A 10593-nucleotide genomic window follows, 5' to 3' on the forward strand; every position below is an offset into this window, starting at 1 on the left:
CGAAAACTGCAAACATTAAACCACTGCGAAAGTTTCTGCATTTACAGTATCTCTATTCAGAATATCTCTTCCTTCCTTTTCAATTATGTTATAGAAATTCATTCATAGCTGAGTTATAGTATTCACAACAGACAAATCTTGTAAATTTGATATTGATCAGATTCGTGGCCAGGGCTGCAATATTTCACCTTGCCGCTAGTAGATTTACAGATCACAACATGTTGTGACGAGCGCCGCCGCGTGACAGGAATGTACAACTGCAGGGTGAGTGAATGTTGCACGATCAGGGCTAAAGTTGTACGGGGCTTGTGGACATGGAATGGCAGGGGCACCCGACAACACTCCAGCCCTCCACCGGGCAACATGGCCGCCTCCACGGGCTCCAGACCACCACCGAGCAAAACAGCGGCCAGGAGGGAGGCTTTCCCTCGGAACTGTCCCAGAAAAGGACGGGAGCTACACAACTGGAACTCGCCGGCTCTAGTCAAGATGGCGGGGCTACGCAGTATGTTTATGTGGCGGCGGAGAGCTCGGAGACGGACTCCCAGCACCAAGGATCGGCCCAAACGCTGACCTACACACAAGCAGGGATCGTCTCCGAGATTTCAGCGACGGAAGGGAATAACTCCGTCATCCTGCATGTAGCAGAAGGGAAGGGGATTCAGGAGGAACAGGGGATCGTGACGGGAGGGCAAGATGGCGGCAGTGCTGGCGGAAATGGCGGGGAGGACTCCAATCAGGTTTTCGTCATCATTCCTCTCGGTATGCTGCGCCATGTCGACAACAAGGGGGAGGGGGGCGTGGAGAGTTGGGAGGGAGGGCGGCATCAGGTGGTTGCAGGGTACGATGGTGCTCAGAACGTGGCTTTAGCTTTACCAAACACTACTCAGCCCCCCTCCCACCCCGTGAGAGCAGATGTAGGTCAAGGTTCAAGTGAGGAAGTTGCTGAAAAGAGCTCAAGCTCAAACCAAGAAGGGGGGGCCGAAGGGGGTGCCAACCAACTCAGCTCGCAAGACAGGGCGTGTCTTGAAGAGCTCGAGAGAGGTTCGCAACTCAGTGCTGAGGAGAAAGAACTCCTCGAGGAAAGCACGCAACAAGCTGGCATACAGATACACGAACTTGACTTTCAAGCCAGCAGCAATGTGAACAGCACAACGCTCATGACCCCGCAAGAGCTCGAGCGAATGCCCGAACACGGTCTAGAATTCGAGGAATCTGTCGGCCCAAAGGAGTCTGAAGAAAGAGACCAGGCAGTTGGCATTCAAAATGAAGGAATGATAAACTTTAATCCGACAGACAATAGAGCAGCAGTGACTGTGCAGCCTGATGGCGTAATACAAAGCGCGGGAAATGTTGCAGGGGCTTCTGGTACGCCCAACTCGGACGTAGTCTTCACGAGCGTCGTGTCCTCCAACCAAGTGAACCACATCCTAAAGGTCGACAGCGAAGGAAACCTTATTCTTCCAACCACCGACGTTGGTGGTGCTCTTCTCGCTGGGTCGTCCAACTCAGGGATTTCGCTAGGGGGTGTCAATGTGTCCATGCAACCGACATCGATAATTCTTCAAAACAGCGGGACGTCTTCGATTATATTAAATGCAGGTCCATCCGGACTGTCGGTGACGTCGGGTAACACGTCCACACCTCTAGACTTATCGAACAGTTCTGAAACAGAGGACAGTTCTGGTAACAGTAAAAACAAGAGCGCAAAAGACACCTACATTATTGACAACTCTTACATAGGCGGTTCTAATTTAGATGTTAGCAAAGATGACTCGCCGACGCAGGTTTACATCTGTCCCGAACAGGGGTGCGGAAAAATTTGCAGTAAAAAGGCCAAGTTCAAGCTGCACATGCTATCGCACACGGGCGAACGTCCGTACAAGTGTTCATATGAGGGCTGCCAGTGGGCCTTCACGACGGCGTACAAGTTGAAGCGCCATGAACAGTCGCACGACGGGAGCAAGCTGTACAAGTGTGAACTGGCGGGTTGCGGAAAACGGTTCACGACCATCTACAACCTGAAGCACCACATGAAGGGACATTATAACCAGAACGTGGAAGTGTGCACGTATGAGAACTGTGGACAGACCTTCAAGTCCAAGTACAAGCTGCAGATGCACATGAGGAAACACATCCCCCCTGATCGACCTTTCAGGTGAGGCCAGTGTCTACATGCATTTGTTTAATCTTCAAACAGATAGTATGATGGTAACTACAAATGTAAATCAGAAATCATCTGCTTGGACTGTTGGAGATTATACATATACATATCTGCTGTGTAAAATAATGATCCATGTAAAATATAATAAAGCGTTATCACTAGAATTGACAGATAATATTTTTGTTGTAAAGTCAATCATCCCGACAAGGAAAGACCACCAGGTTATAAAAAAAATTGGTGTTGATGATGCCTTTCCAAGAATAATATGGACATTTCAAATGTGGTATTAAATAGAATTATAAAAGTTGATGTGAAAGCCTTTTTAGAAAATAATTTGTTTGACAGGTCTTCATTACTGTAGTTTCTTTTGTCCCTCCCTGCAGATGCGACTTTCCGGGCTGTGGCAAGACGTTTGTGACAGCGAGTTCCTTCGGCTCCCACCACCGTATCCACGAGAAGGAAGAGACGGAGTTCACCTGCTCGTTCGAGGGCTGCAACAAGAAGTTTGACAAGGCCTGTCGTCTGAAACTGCACATGCGGAGCCACACGGGGGAGAGGCCGTTTGTGTGTGGTGTAGAGGTAAACACTGGAAATTTAGTTAATTTTACTGGGAATTTATGAGTGGTCAGAAGGGAAAGGGGGTATTTACAGTTTTATAACATAACATAACTTGAACTGTGCAAGTGGTACTGTAAGTTGAGAGATATTTGTGTTTTTCTGTCTGTCATGTGGGTTACCATTATTTTTGCAAATGCTGTGGATGCCCCTTTTGAGTCCTTGCCCTGCCTATCACAAAATTTTAGTCCTGGTAAACATGCATCAATTTACAGTTATAGTTAGATCTATGATTAAATTACAAGGATGTCATTTTCATCATAGATGTACAGTATATGTTTGTTATGAAACCTTTGATATTTTGAAATAATATATCTTTTATAAACATTTTTCAACAGTTTTTCATTCTGCTACATGTACCACAATGGTTAGAGCTGTTTGCCAAATAACCTATTAGAAAAATATTGTTGTTTTACAAAATTTTGAATGTTTTGTTATTGCAGGGTTGTGGTTGGTCGTTCGTCTGTGTATCCAAGCTGAAGAGGCACATGAGTAAGCACACAGGTGACCGTAAGTTCATGTGTACGGAGGAAGGGTGTGGCAAGTGTTTCACACGCTCCGAGCACCTCAAGGGTCACATGATCACCCACAGCGGCGACCGGCCCTACAAATGCAGCTTCCCAGGTAAAGCTACCCTTTGCCAGGAAGGTTACATTTTCTGTACCTTTTTGTTGCCAACATAACTCAAGACGTTCTGTAAGGAGCTTGAAAACAGGTCAAGTTTGATAACAGACCTCCTAGCAGCTTCCTGCAGTACAGCAACTGAATGTCCAGTTTTGATATCTCGTGTTTCGGACATGCTTTGGTCATGATGTTTTAGTGTAGCTATTGGAACAGAAAGTTAGTGGTGTACCTTTGAGCCATGTTAACATTTTTCATGGCACGGCAGGTTGTTTGAAATGTTGAAAGATATTATAATAGGGTAGTTACAATAGTTAGCAATGTTTTTTTTTTCAAAACATCTCTAAATTTTACTGCAGTCAACAACTTTTTTGCTCGTTATGATTTTATCAATGTCTTAATATTCGTCTTTTTTCACAGATTGTGATGCCAGTTTCTCGGCACGAAGCAGTCTCTACGTCCACACAAAAAAGCATAACGAAGGCCTGGAGCCGAAACCCCCTACTGTGTACGACTGTCCAGTTGATGGCTGCGACAAAACATATCGAAACAAGAGCAGTCTCAACTCACATATCCTTAAAATTCATCTTCCAGGTACTAAATAATTTGTTTTGTTTTGTTTCTTTTTTAACTTTGTAAAGGTGTAACACACCAGCTTTGTACCATCAGTACAAGCTGCATAAGACTGGACCAAAGGTTCGATGCACTCATACTTGGTAGAACTCCTACTCTTTTCGACACGTGTGGTGGGTTCTTAAAGTAAACATGCCGGAGGAGTTGCTCTCCTCAAACACAATGCAACAAACCTAACCACAAGATCACCTTTTGTCTAAGATGTAAAGAAGAAATAAAATTTCCCTTTCTTTCTTTTCATAGAGTTTGAGATTAGTGAATTTGTATGTAAGAGGAGTTGATTTTATTTTTTTTCTTCTCAGGTTTTACCCAGGAGGATCTACAGGGGGTTGACCTGATGGCAGCAGCAGCCTCCCTGAACACCTTGGGTCTGGAAACCCCCGTCACAGCCTCGGCCTCTGTGTCCAGTCTCCCCCTGGCCTCGGCTGTGGACACCTTCCCAGTCACTGCTGCAGACTCCTTCTCATCTGTTACACAGCCTGGTAGGTGTTTTAGCATACCATGGATCATAAGGTTGTGGGTTTGAACCCTGGTCTGGTAGGGATTGCTGACAGCACAATGAGTACATAGAATGCCAAGTCCACTCCACTGAAGAGACTTTTTTTTTTTTCAAAATTTGTGTCAAATTTTAAAGTCAAATATGGCACAACAGAAAGTAGATATGCCATGATTTTTAGAGAAAGTATGCTATTTGAATAGCATTGTTGGGTTTCCAAAATTCACACATACACATAGTATCCTTGAATGTTTTTTTTATTTATTTTATGTTATTCATCTTTATCCAGGGTTGCCCCCTCAGTGATTATCACTGCTTTGCAGTGGGGCCCTGCATTACAAAAAATGAAACAAGAACTATGCATATAGTTACATACAAACAGAAAATTGATTTGAAAATGGCATCCCAAAAGAAAAAAAATTAGCCGTTTCTTGTAGACCCCCACTTCATTGAGTGAAATCTATATTCCCACACTTCTTCCCCCTTCCAGGCACAGCTAAAGCCCCAGACATGAGTTTTGAGGGTCAGGAGCAGCGTGTGTCAGACCTGATGGTGACCAGTAGTGTGGAGGACCACATCACCCCCAGCTTCCCCACGGAGATCATGTCTAATTTCCACACTTTCTCCTCCCTACAGGTGCAGCTAAAGCCCCAGACATGAGTTTTGAGGGTCAGGAGCAGTGTGTGTCAGACCTGATGGTGACCAGTAGTGTGGAGGACCACATCACCCCCAGCTTCCCCACAGAGATCATGTCTAATTTCCACACTTTTCCTTCTAGGTGCAGCTAAAGCCTCAGACATGAGTTTTGAGGGGCAGGAGCAGTGTGTGTCAGACCTGATGGTGACCAGTAGTGTGGAGGACCACATCACCCCCAGCTTCCCCACAGAGATCATGTCTAATTTCCACACTTTTCCTTCTAGGTGCAGCTAAAGCCTCAGACATGAGTTTTGAGGGTCAGGAGCAGCGTGTGTCAGACCTGATGGTGACCAGTAGTGTGGAGGACCACATCACCCCCAGCTTCCCCACGGAGATCATGTCCCAGCACATGGGCAGCAACGTCGTCACCCAGTTTGTCGTCAACAGTAGTCTCAGCAGTCCGCCACACACCTTCACTGGCGTAACAACAACTCAGGTACAAGACAAATTGAATCTATGCTGGTGAAACTTAGTAAAACAATGGATTAGTTTCTTCCAACACAAAGGTACACAGGGATCAAATTTTCAATGACCACTTTTGGCTTGCCTTCTTCAGGATCAATAATAACTAGCCACTTCAGAGCATAAACTCGCAAGAGTTACAAACGTCTAGTGATGATTATCAATACATGGTCTTTCATACACACGATGTCAGGAAATGGTCAAACGTGTCAATATCTATTATCTTCTTAATTTTTCGGCATTTAAACAGTTCTGCAGTAGTCATGCAGTGGAAAGCCTTATTTGCAGTGTCATGATTTCGCAGTCAAGAGGTCTTTGCGAGAAAAAACAATACCTCATTTTTCAAGGAGATAAAATCACCATCAGCATTAAAAGAGTTACAGTTTCTCATATATCATAACCCAAGCCCTATATATCTGAATCAAAGTTTTTTTTTAAATTGTATATGCTTTTTCTCACTTTTCCATAGGAGCAGGAGCCCATCCCCATCACACCCACCAGTGATCTGGACGCTGTGTCCATCTTCCAGGAGAACCGCTCGGGTTCTGCCAGGACCGACTTCCGCTTCCGCTCCAAGAGAAACCGGCAGGCGGCCATAACGCTGAACCGTTCACTCAGCATGGACAGTTTTACAGGTACATGTGTAAAATATGTGACTGTATTGACTTATAAGGACATTAAATGATGTAAACTGTACCTTTTTTATATATTTTGTCTGAACCTTACCCCTTCTCATGACCTCAATGCATTAGACCAATGCCGATTGACCACCAAGAAGCATTCTCTTTCACTTTGCCACACTGTTTGTATCACACGAAATAAAGTCTTAAAGTTCAAGCAAAAGTTGACACTAATTTTTCTTTTCATTGCTGGAGTGCAGTGACAATGATTTCAGTACAGTCGTCTTGGTATGATGATTAAGTCTAAACAAAACAAATCGACACCCATCAACTTTCTTGGACTCCTAACAATGTTCTTTGTGTAAATTTCTGACTTATCACAGACATTGACAAAGATGGGGATGGCAGAGACCACAGCCTGTCTCCGTCTAATTCTGACATCGCGCCGTTCAGCCCCGGAGACGTCGTCATCACGTCCTCGCGGTCGTTCAGCGCCGGTGACCTGATCATGACCTCTAGCGCCATCACGCTGAGGGACCCCAACACTGGCTCACACTATGTACAGACGCAGCTCTTACAGGTAATGTGGGCAGCGTTGCCTCCTAGTGGTGGGAGCTGGTACTGCAGCAGACCTTCCAGTTTTTGTATATTCTGTTTTGTATGGATCTCTGAGCAGCTTGTTTGGCAAATATTTTCACAGGGACTTCATACTGATGGAAACAAACTTCATGGCTTTCTTGGTGTTTTCAACAATCCAAGTACAGTAGTAATGCATAGTCATAATTTCACATTGGTGAAAGTAAAACCACCCCCAGAATTTAGTGCTTACATCTACAGCATTTGAAAACCCGCTCTTCAATGAGATCTCTTTAGTGTCGCTTTTAGCTAGGAATTAATTTTAGGGCGTCCAAAGTAATCGGAGTGATCTGCGGCACTCGCGGGCGCGAGCATTGTAGGGGGGTCTGGGGGTATCCTCCCCCGGAAAATTTTGAAATCATAACCCTCTGACATGCTATTTCCTGCATTTTGAGGTGCATATTTTGTAGAACTCAGCCAAGATTTTTTTGTGTCTGTTACAATATGTTTGCCCTGACTGAGGCTGGGAGGAAAAATTTGGGCGTCCGTAGTGCGTCTTGCTTAAAAGTATTGCGTCCGATTTCTTATGTTTGTTAGGACAGTGCGTCTAAATGACGCGTTGACGCATGCCTAGCTAAAAGCCTGCCACTGACTAAGGATAACAGTTGCTATCTAAAATGTTTCCAAAATCATATCCTGTTGCTTGAGTAACTGCTTTTTTGGTGTACGTATCTTATTACCTTCATCGACATAATGCTTACATCTCTTCCTACCCAGGATGACCCCCCTGGTGATGCAGACATGACCTTCAACCCGGACAACCTCCAGCTACCCCCCCACAGCTCACAGACCCCTATCCCCCCAGACCTCCCCGTCAACATCCTCCAGGAAACCCCCTCCCACCCGGACAGCGATCTGGACGAATCCATGGACGTAGACGCGACCGAAGCGTTCCGCCTCGAGCCTGCAGTGAGCTCGGCAAGCGGAGTCAACCAATTCACCGAGAGTACTATCAATCTGCAAGATCTCGAGTGATGTTATTATCACAATACTTAACTGTCAATGGATTGACCAAGAAATCTATGTACACATGTATTCTAAATGTTATCGTTACGATATAGCAGTGGATGGATTTAAAAACTAAGGAAAAATCCAGTAAGGCTCTTGAAATAAATATTTTCTCATAGCCATCAGTTGCATTTAAGGACTATGATCGTACTTGATGTTGTAAAATATGAACTTACGAATAAAATGCTTCCGACTATCCTTGAACTGTTGCTTCTTTATACTATGACACTTCAGAGATTACATTCCAGTTGGCTATGACATGTATGTGAGAACCGGCTTCAAGTCTTGAACAAAATTGGTTTTAAGAATCAAAAGAGGTAAAGCTTCACAGGCATCCAAGTTCTACCAAGAATATTTACGGGAGATTATTGCCAAGGAGTGTTCCAAAGCTGCTGAGATAAAAAAATAACTAGGATCAGCTTCAAGTCATGAGTTGTTTTATTGGTACTGAAACATGGAATGATTATCAAAGCTGTCTTCAAGATATGACAGTTATGCATTAATCATGTGGGGAGTTCAGCATCGCGTTTGTTACATACGTGTCGTGTGTGGGTGTTTGTTGCTCTCTAGTTGCTACTGCATTTATTTTGGAACTGATCTTTGAAACTACAATGTAGGACTGACCCATATACATGTACAATGTAGCCTCAGCTTAGGCCAGATCAGAATGAGACTGGCTGTGGATAGGGAAGGTCCGCTGGAAGAGCCAAGTTGTGATCCTAAATTCTCATGGTATTGTGGACTTATGGTCAATGCTTCCAATAAATATCTCATCTAATGAAATACAGTATAAAACAACTGAGACATTTGACTTCCTGTCAAAGGAAATCCAGATTAGGGGTGCAACTGTTTCTTCATGTGACACTAAAATAAACCAAAAGTACAAGAAATCTTGCTTCATAGGATGGTAACAAATTCAGTTCCATTGATGTCTCCAGTGGAAGAGTAACATTTGCTGCTTTCCCTCTTCTGTCACCAGTTCCTCTTCAAAAATTATTTGCCTGAAATGAAAGAGTGACATACATTTAACAGTACAGATGAAACTATGATATAAATGCTTAAATTGTTTAAATCAACACCTAAAAATAAAAGGACTCATTCTCAGTGGATTTTTTTTTTAATAGGACATAGAATAAGTATGGTGTGTGTCCATTTCTAAGTTTTTAATCCTTCATCAACGTTACATGAGAACTTTCATAGTCACAAAACAAAAAGAACAACACAGAATGAAAATGTGCTATTTGAAAGACCAAACTACAGTCACTTACAGGTTACACACCTTGAAAATGCTAACTACGAAGCCCATTACGCTCCAGACTACGGCTATGCTGTCACAGCCGGCTGTGGAGGAGCCATGGGGTCAAAGTCGCTCAGGTTCCTGGCTGCCCACACCCCCGCCACGAACAGGCTGAAGTTCACGATCAAGGACCTGCAGGGACAGAGCAAAAGGATGTACTGTAAAATCATGAAATATTTGATGTGGTCTAACATTCGTGGTGATGGAAAAACTCACCCTACCTCGAATATGCATAACAGTTACTGTAAATGTTCGCGGTGGATTAATTTTCGCGGTGACCACTTTACCGTGAACTTAAAACCACCGCGAACATTTTTCTATTACGGTATTAGACTGCAGTCTATGGTGTTACCGCGAACTTAAATCCACCACGAAAAGTCCCTTTTCCCGCTACCGCGAAATTAAATCCCCGCGAACTTAAATGCATTTACAGTAACTACATGATGGAGAGGTCACAGCAAAATAAAAGCCATTCATTTTTTCAATCATGAATCTTTTCACCACCTTTGCTAATGTGATATTGCTTACCACAGATAAATGTACGTAATTATACTAAGCTTAGTGAGTGCTTGAAAAATGTCTGTGCATATTGGTCATAATCTCATTTTATGCTAATAAATGTTTTCTCCGAAAATCTTGGGGAACATGACATGCTGCCCCCCTCCCACCCTCGTGCCTATTTCTGCCTTTTGAAACATTTATTATCCATCATAAACCTATGTAGCTAGCCTTTGATGTCTCTGTTTTAGTAAACTATGCTCAGGTACTCAGTAACTGATTTTGGGACTTTTGAATGGTCAGGATTGTTTATGATTAATAATCGCCCCCCTCCCCCTTAGCGCTGTGACCCTGATCAAAACCGGCATGATGTCACCACGTGGGAACTACAACATAACGGGTCTTCGCGTACATTCGGACCCTTTCTTCAGCTGGAACATCAACTTGAACTCATAATTGTTTTTCACACATATAAGAAAAGTACATAAAACCTACCTTTTGAAGGGATTTTGGTATAAATCTTTGATGGCATCGATGACTTTTCTGACGGCAGCCATGATGGAGGTGGTGAGCAATGTGGACAAGCGCCTCCTTGCGGAAATGTCAGAACTACAGCTACAAAAGGATTGACGTGCTGATGACGTAGAACTGGAACGGACCACCACTGGGGAAGGTAAAATCATCTTTACTCAATTTGTTACTACATTAGAACAATATATGCCAATTATAAGTCAATTATATAGCTTAATTAATTAAAATGCTGAATATTTCTTATTATAGCCGGCTAGAATAAAACAATTCACTTATAATTAAATATCTAGTCAGAATTTCTCCCTTATAATCGAAT

At 43.5% G+C, this 10593-nt stretch overlaps 1 protein-coding gene and 1 long non-coding RNA gene across 3 annotated transcripts; one reads left to right on the plus strand and one right to left on the minus strand.

Moving 5' to 3' along the window:
* The first annotated feature begins 237 nt into the window (after positions 1-237).
* LOC118415116 (zinc finger protein ZXDC-like) lies at positions 238-8155 on the plus strand. Of its 2 annotated transcripts, none has more exons than XM_035819477.1 (9): positions 238-2158; positions 2548-2743; positions 3223-3403; positions 3821-3994; positions 4336-4515; positions 5450-5661; positions 6157-6316; positions 6685-6887; positions 7661-8155. In XM_035819477.1, the coding sequence occupies exons 1-9, from the start codon at positions 315-317 to the stop codon at positions 7916-7918; spliced, it is 3408 nt and encodes a 1135-aa protein (XP_035675370.1). In that variant the 5' UTR covers positions 238-314; the 3' UTR covers positions 7919-8155. The 2 variants fall into 2 exon arrangements, with proteins under 2 accessions (XP_035675370.1, XP_035675369.1); XM_035819476.1 differs by having other exon boundaries at positions 239-2158; positions 6157-6322; positions 6691-6887.
* A 216-nt stretch (positions 8156-8371) lies between these two features.
* On the minus strand, positions 8372-10410 carry LOC118415120. The gene is made up of 3 exons (XR_004831073.1): positions 10242-10410; positions 9231-9380; positions 8372-8952 (listed from the first exon to the last, which is right to left on the minus strand). It is a non-coding gene; the product is annotated as an uncharacterized LOC118415120 (long non-coding RNA).
* Positions 10411-10593: the final 183 nt, after the last annotated feature.

This window comes from Branchiostoma floridae, chromosome 5 (genome assembly GCF_000003815.2).
Source record: "Branchiostoma floridae strain S238N-H82 chromosome 5, Bfl_VNyyK, whole genome shotgun sequence".
In the NCBI taxonomy this organism is placed as follows: domain Eukaryota; kingdom Metazoa; phylum Chordata; class Leptocardii; order Amphioxiformes; family Branchiostomatidae; genus Branchiostoma; species Branchiostoma floridae.

Bases quoted from the DNA above. Each gene is read 5' to 3' on its own strand.
- LOC118415116 (XM_035819477.1), top strand. From the start codon at position 315: ATGGAATGGCAGGGGCACCCGACAACACTCCAGCCCTCCACCGGGCAA. The intron at 3,995-4,335 runs GTACTAAATAAT...TTTTCTTCTCAG, and splicing joins CCTTAAAATTCATCTTCCAG to GTTTTACCCAGGAGGATCTA. The intron at 6,888-7,660 runs GTAATGTGGGCA...CTTCCTACCCAG, and splicing joins TACAGACGCAGCTCTTACAG to GATGACCCCCCTGGTGATGC.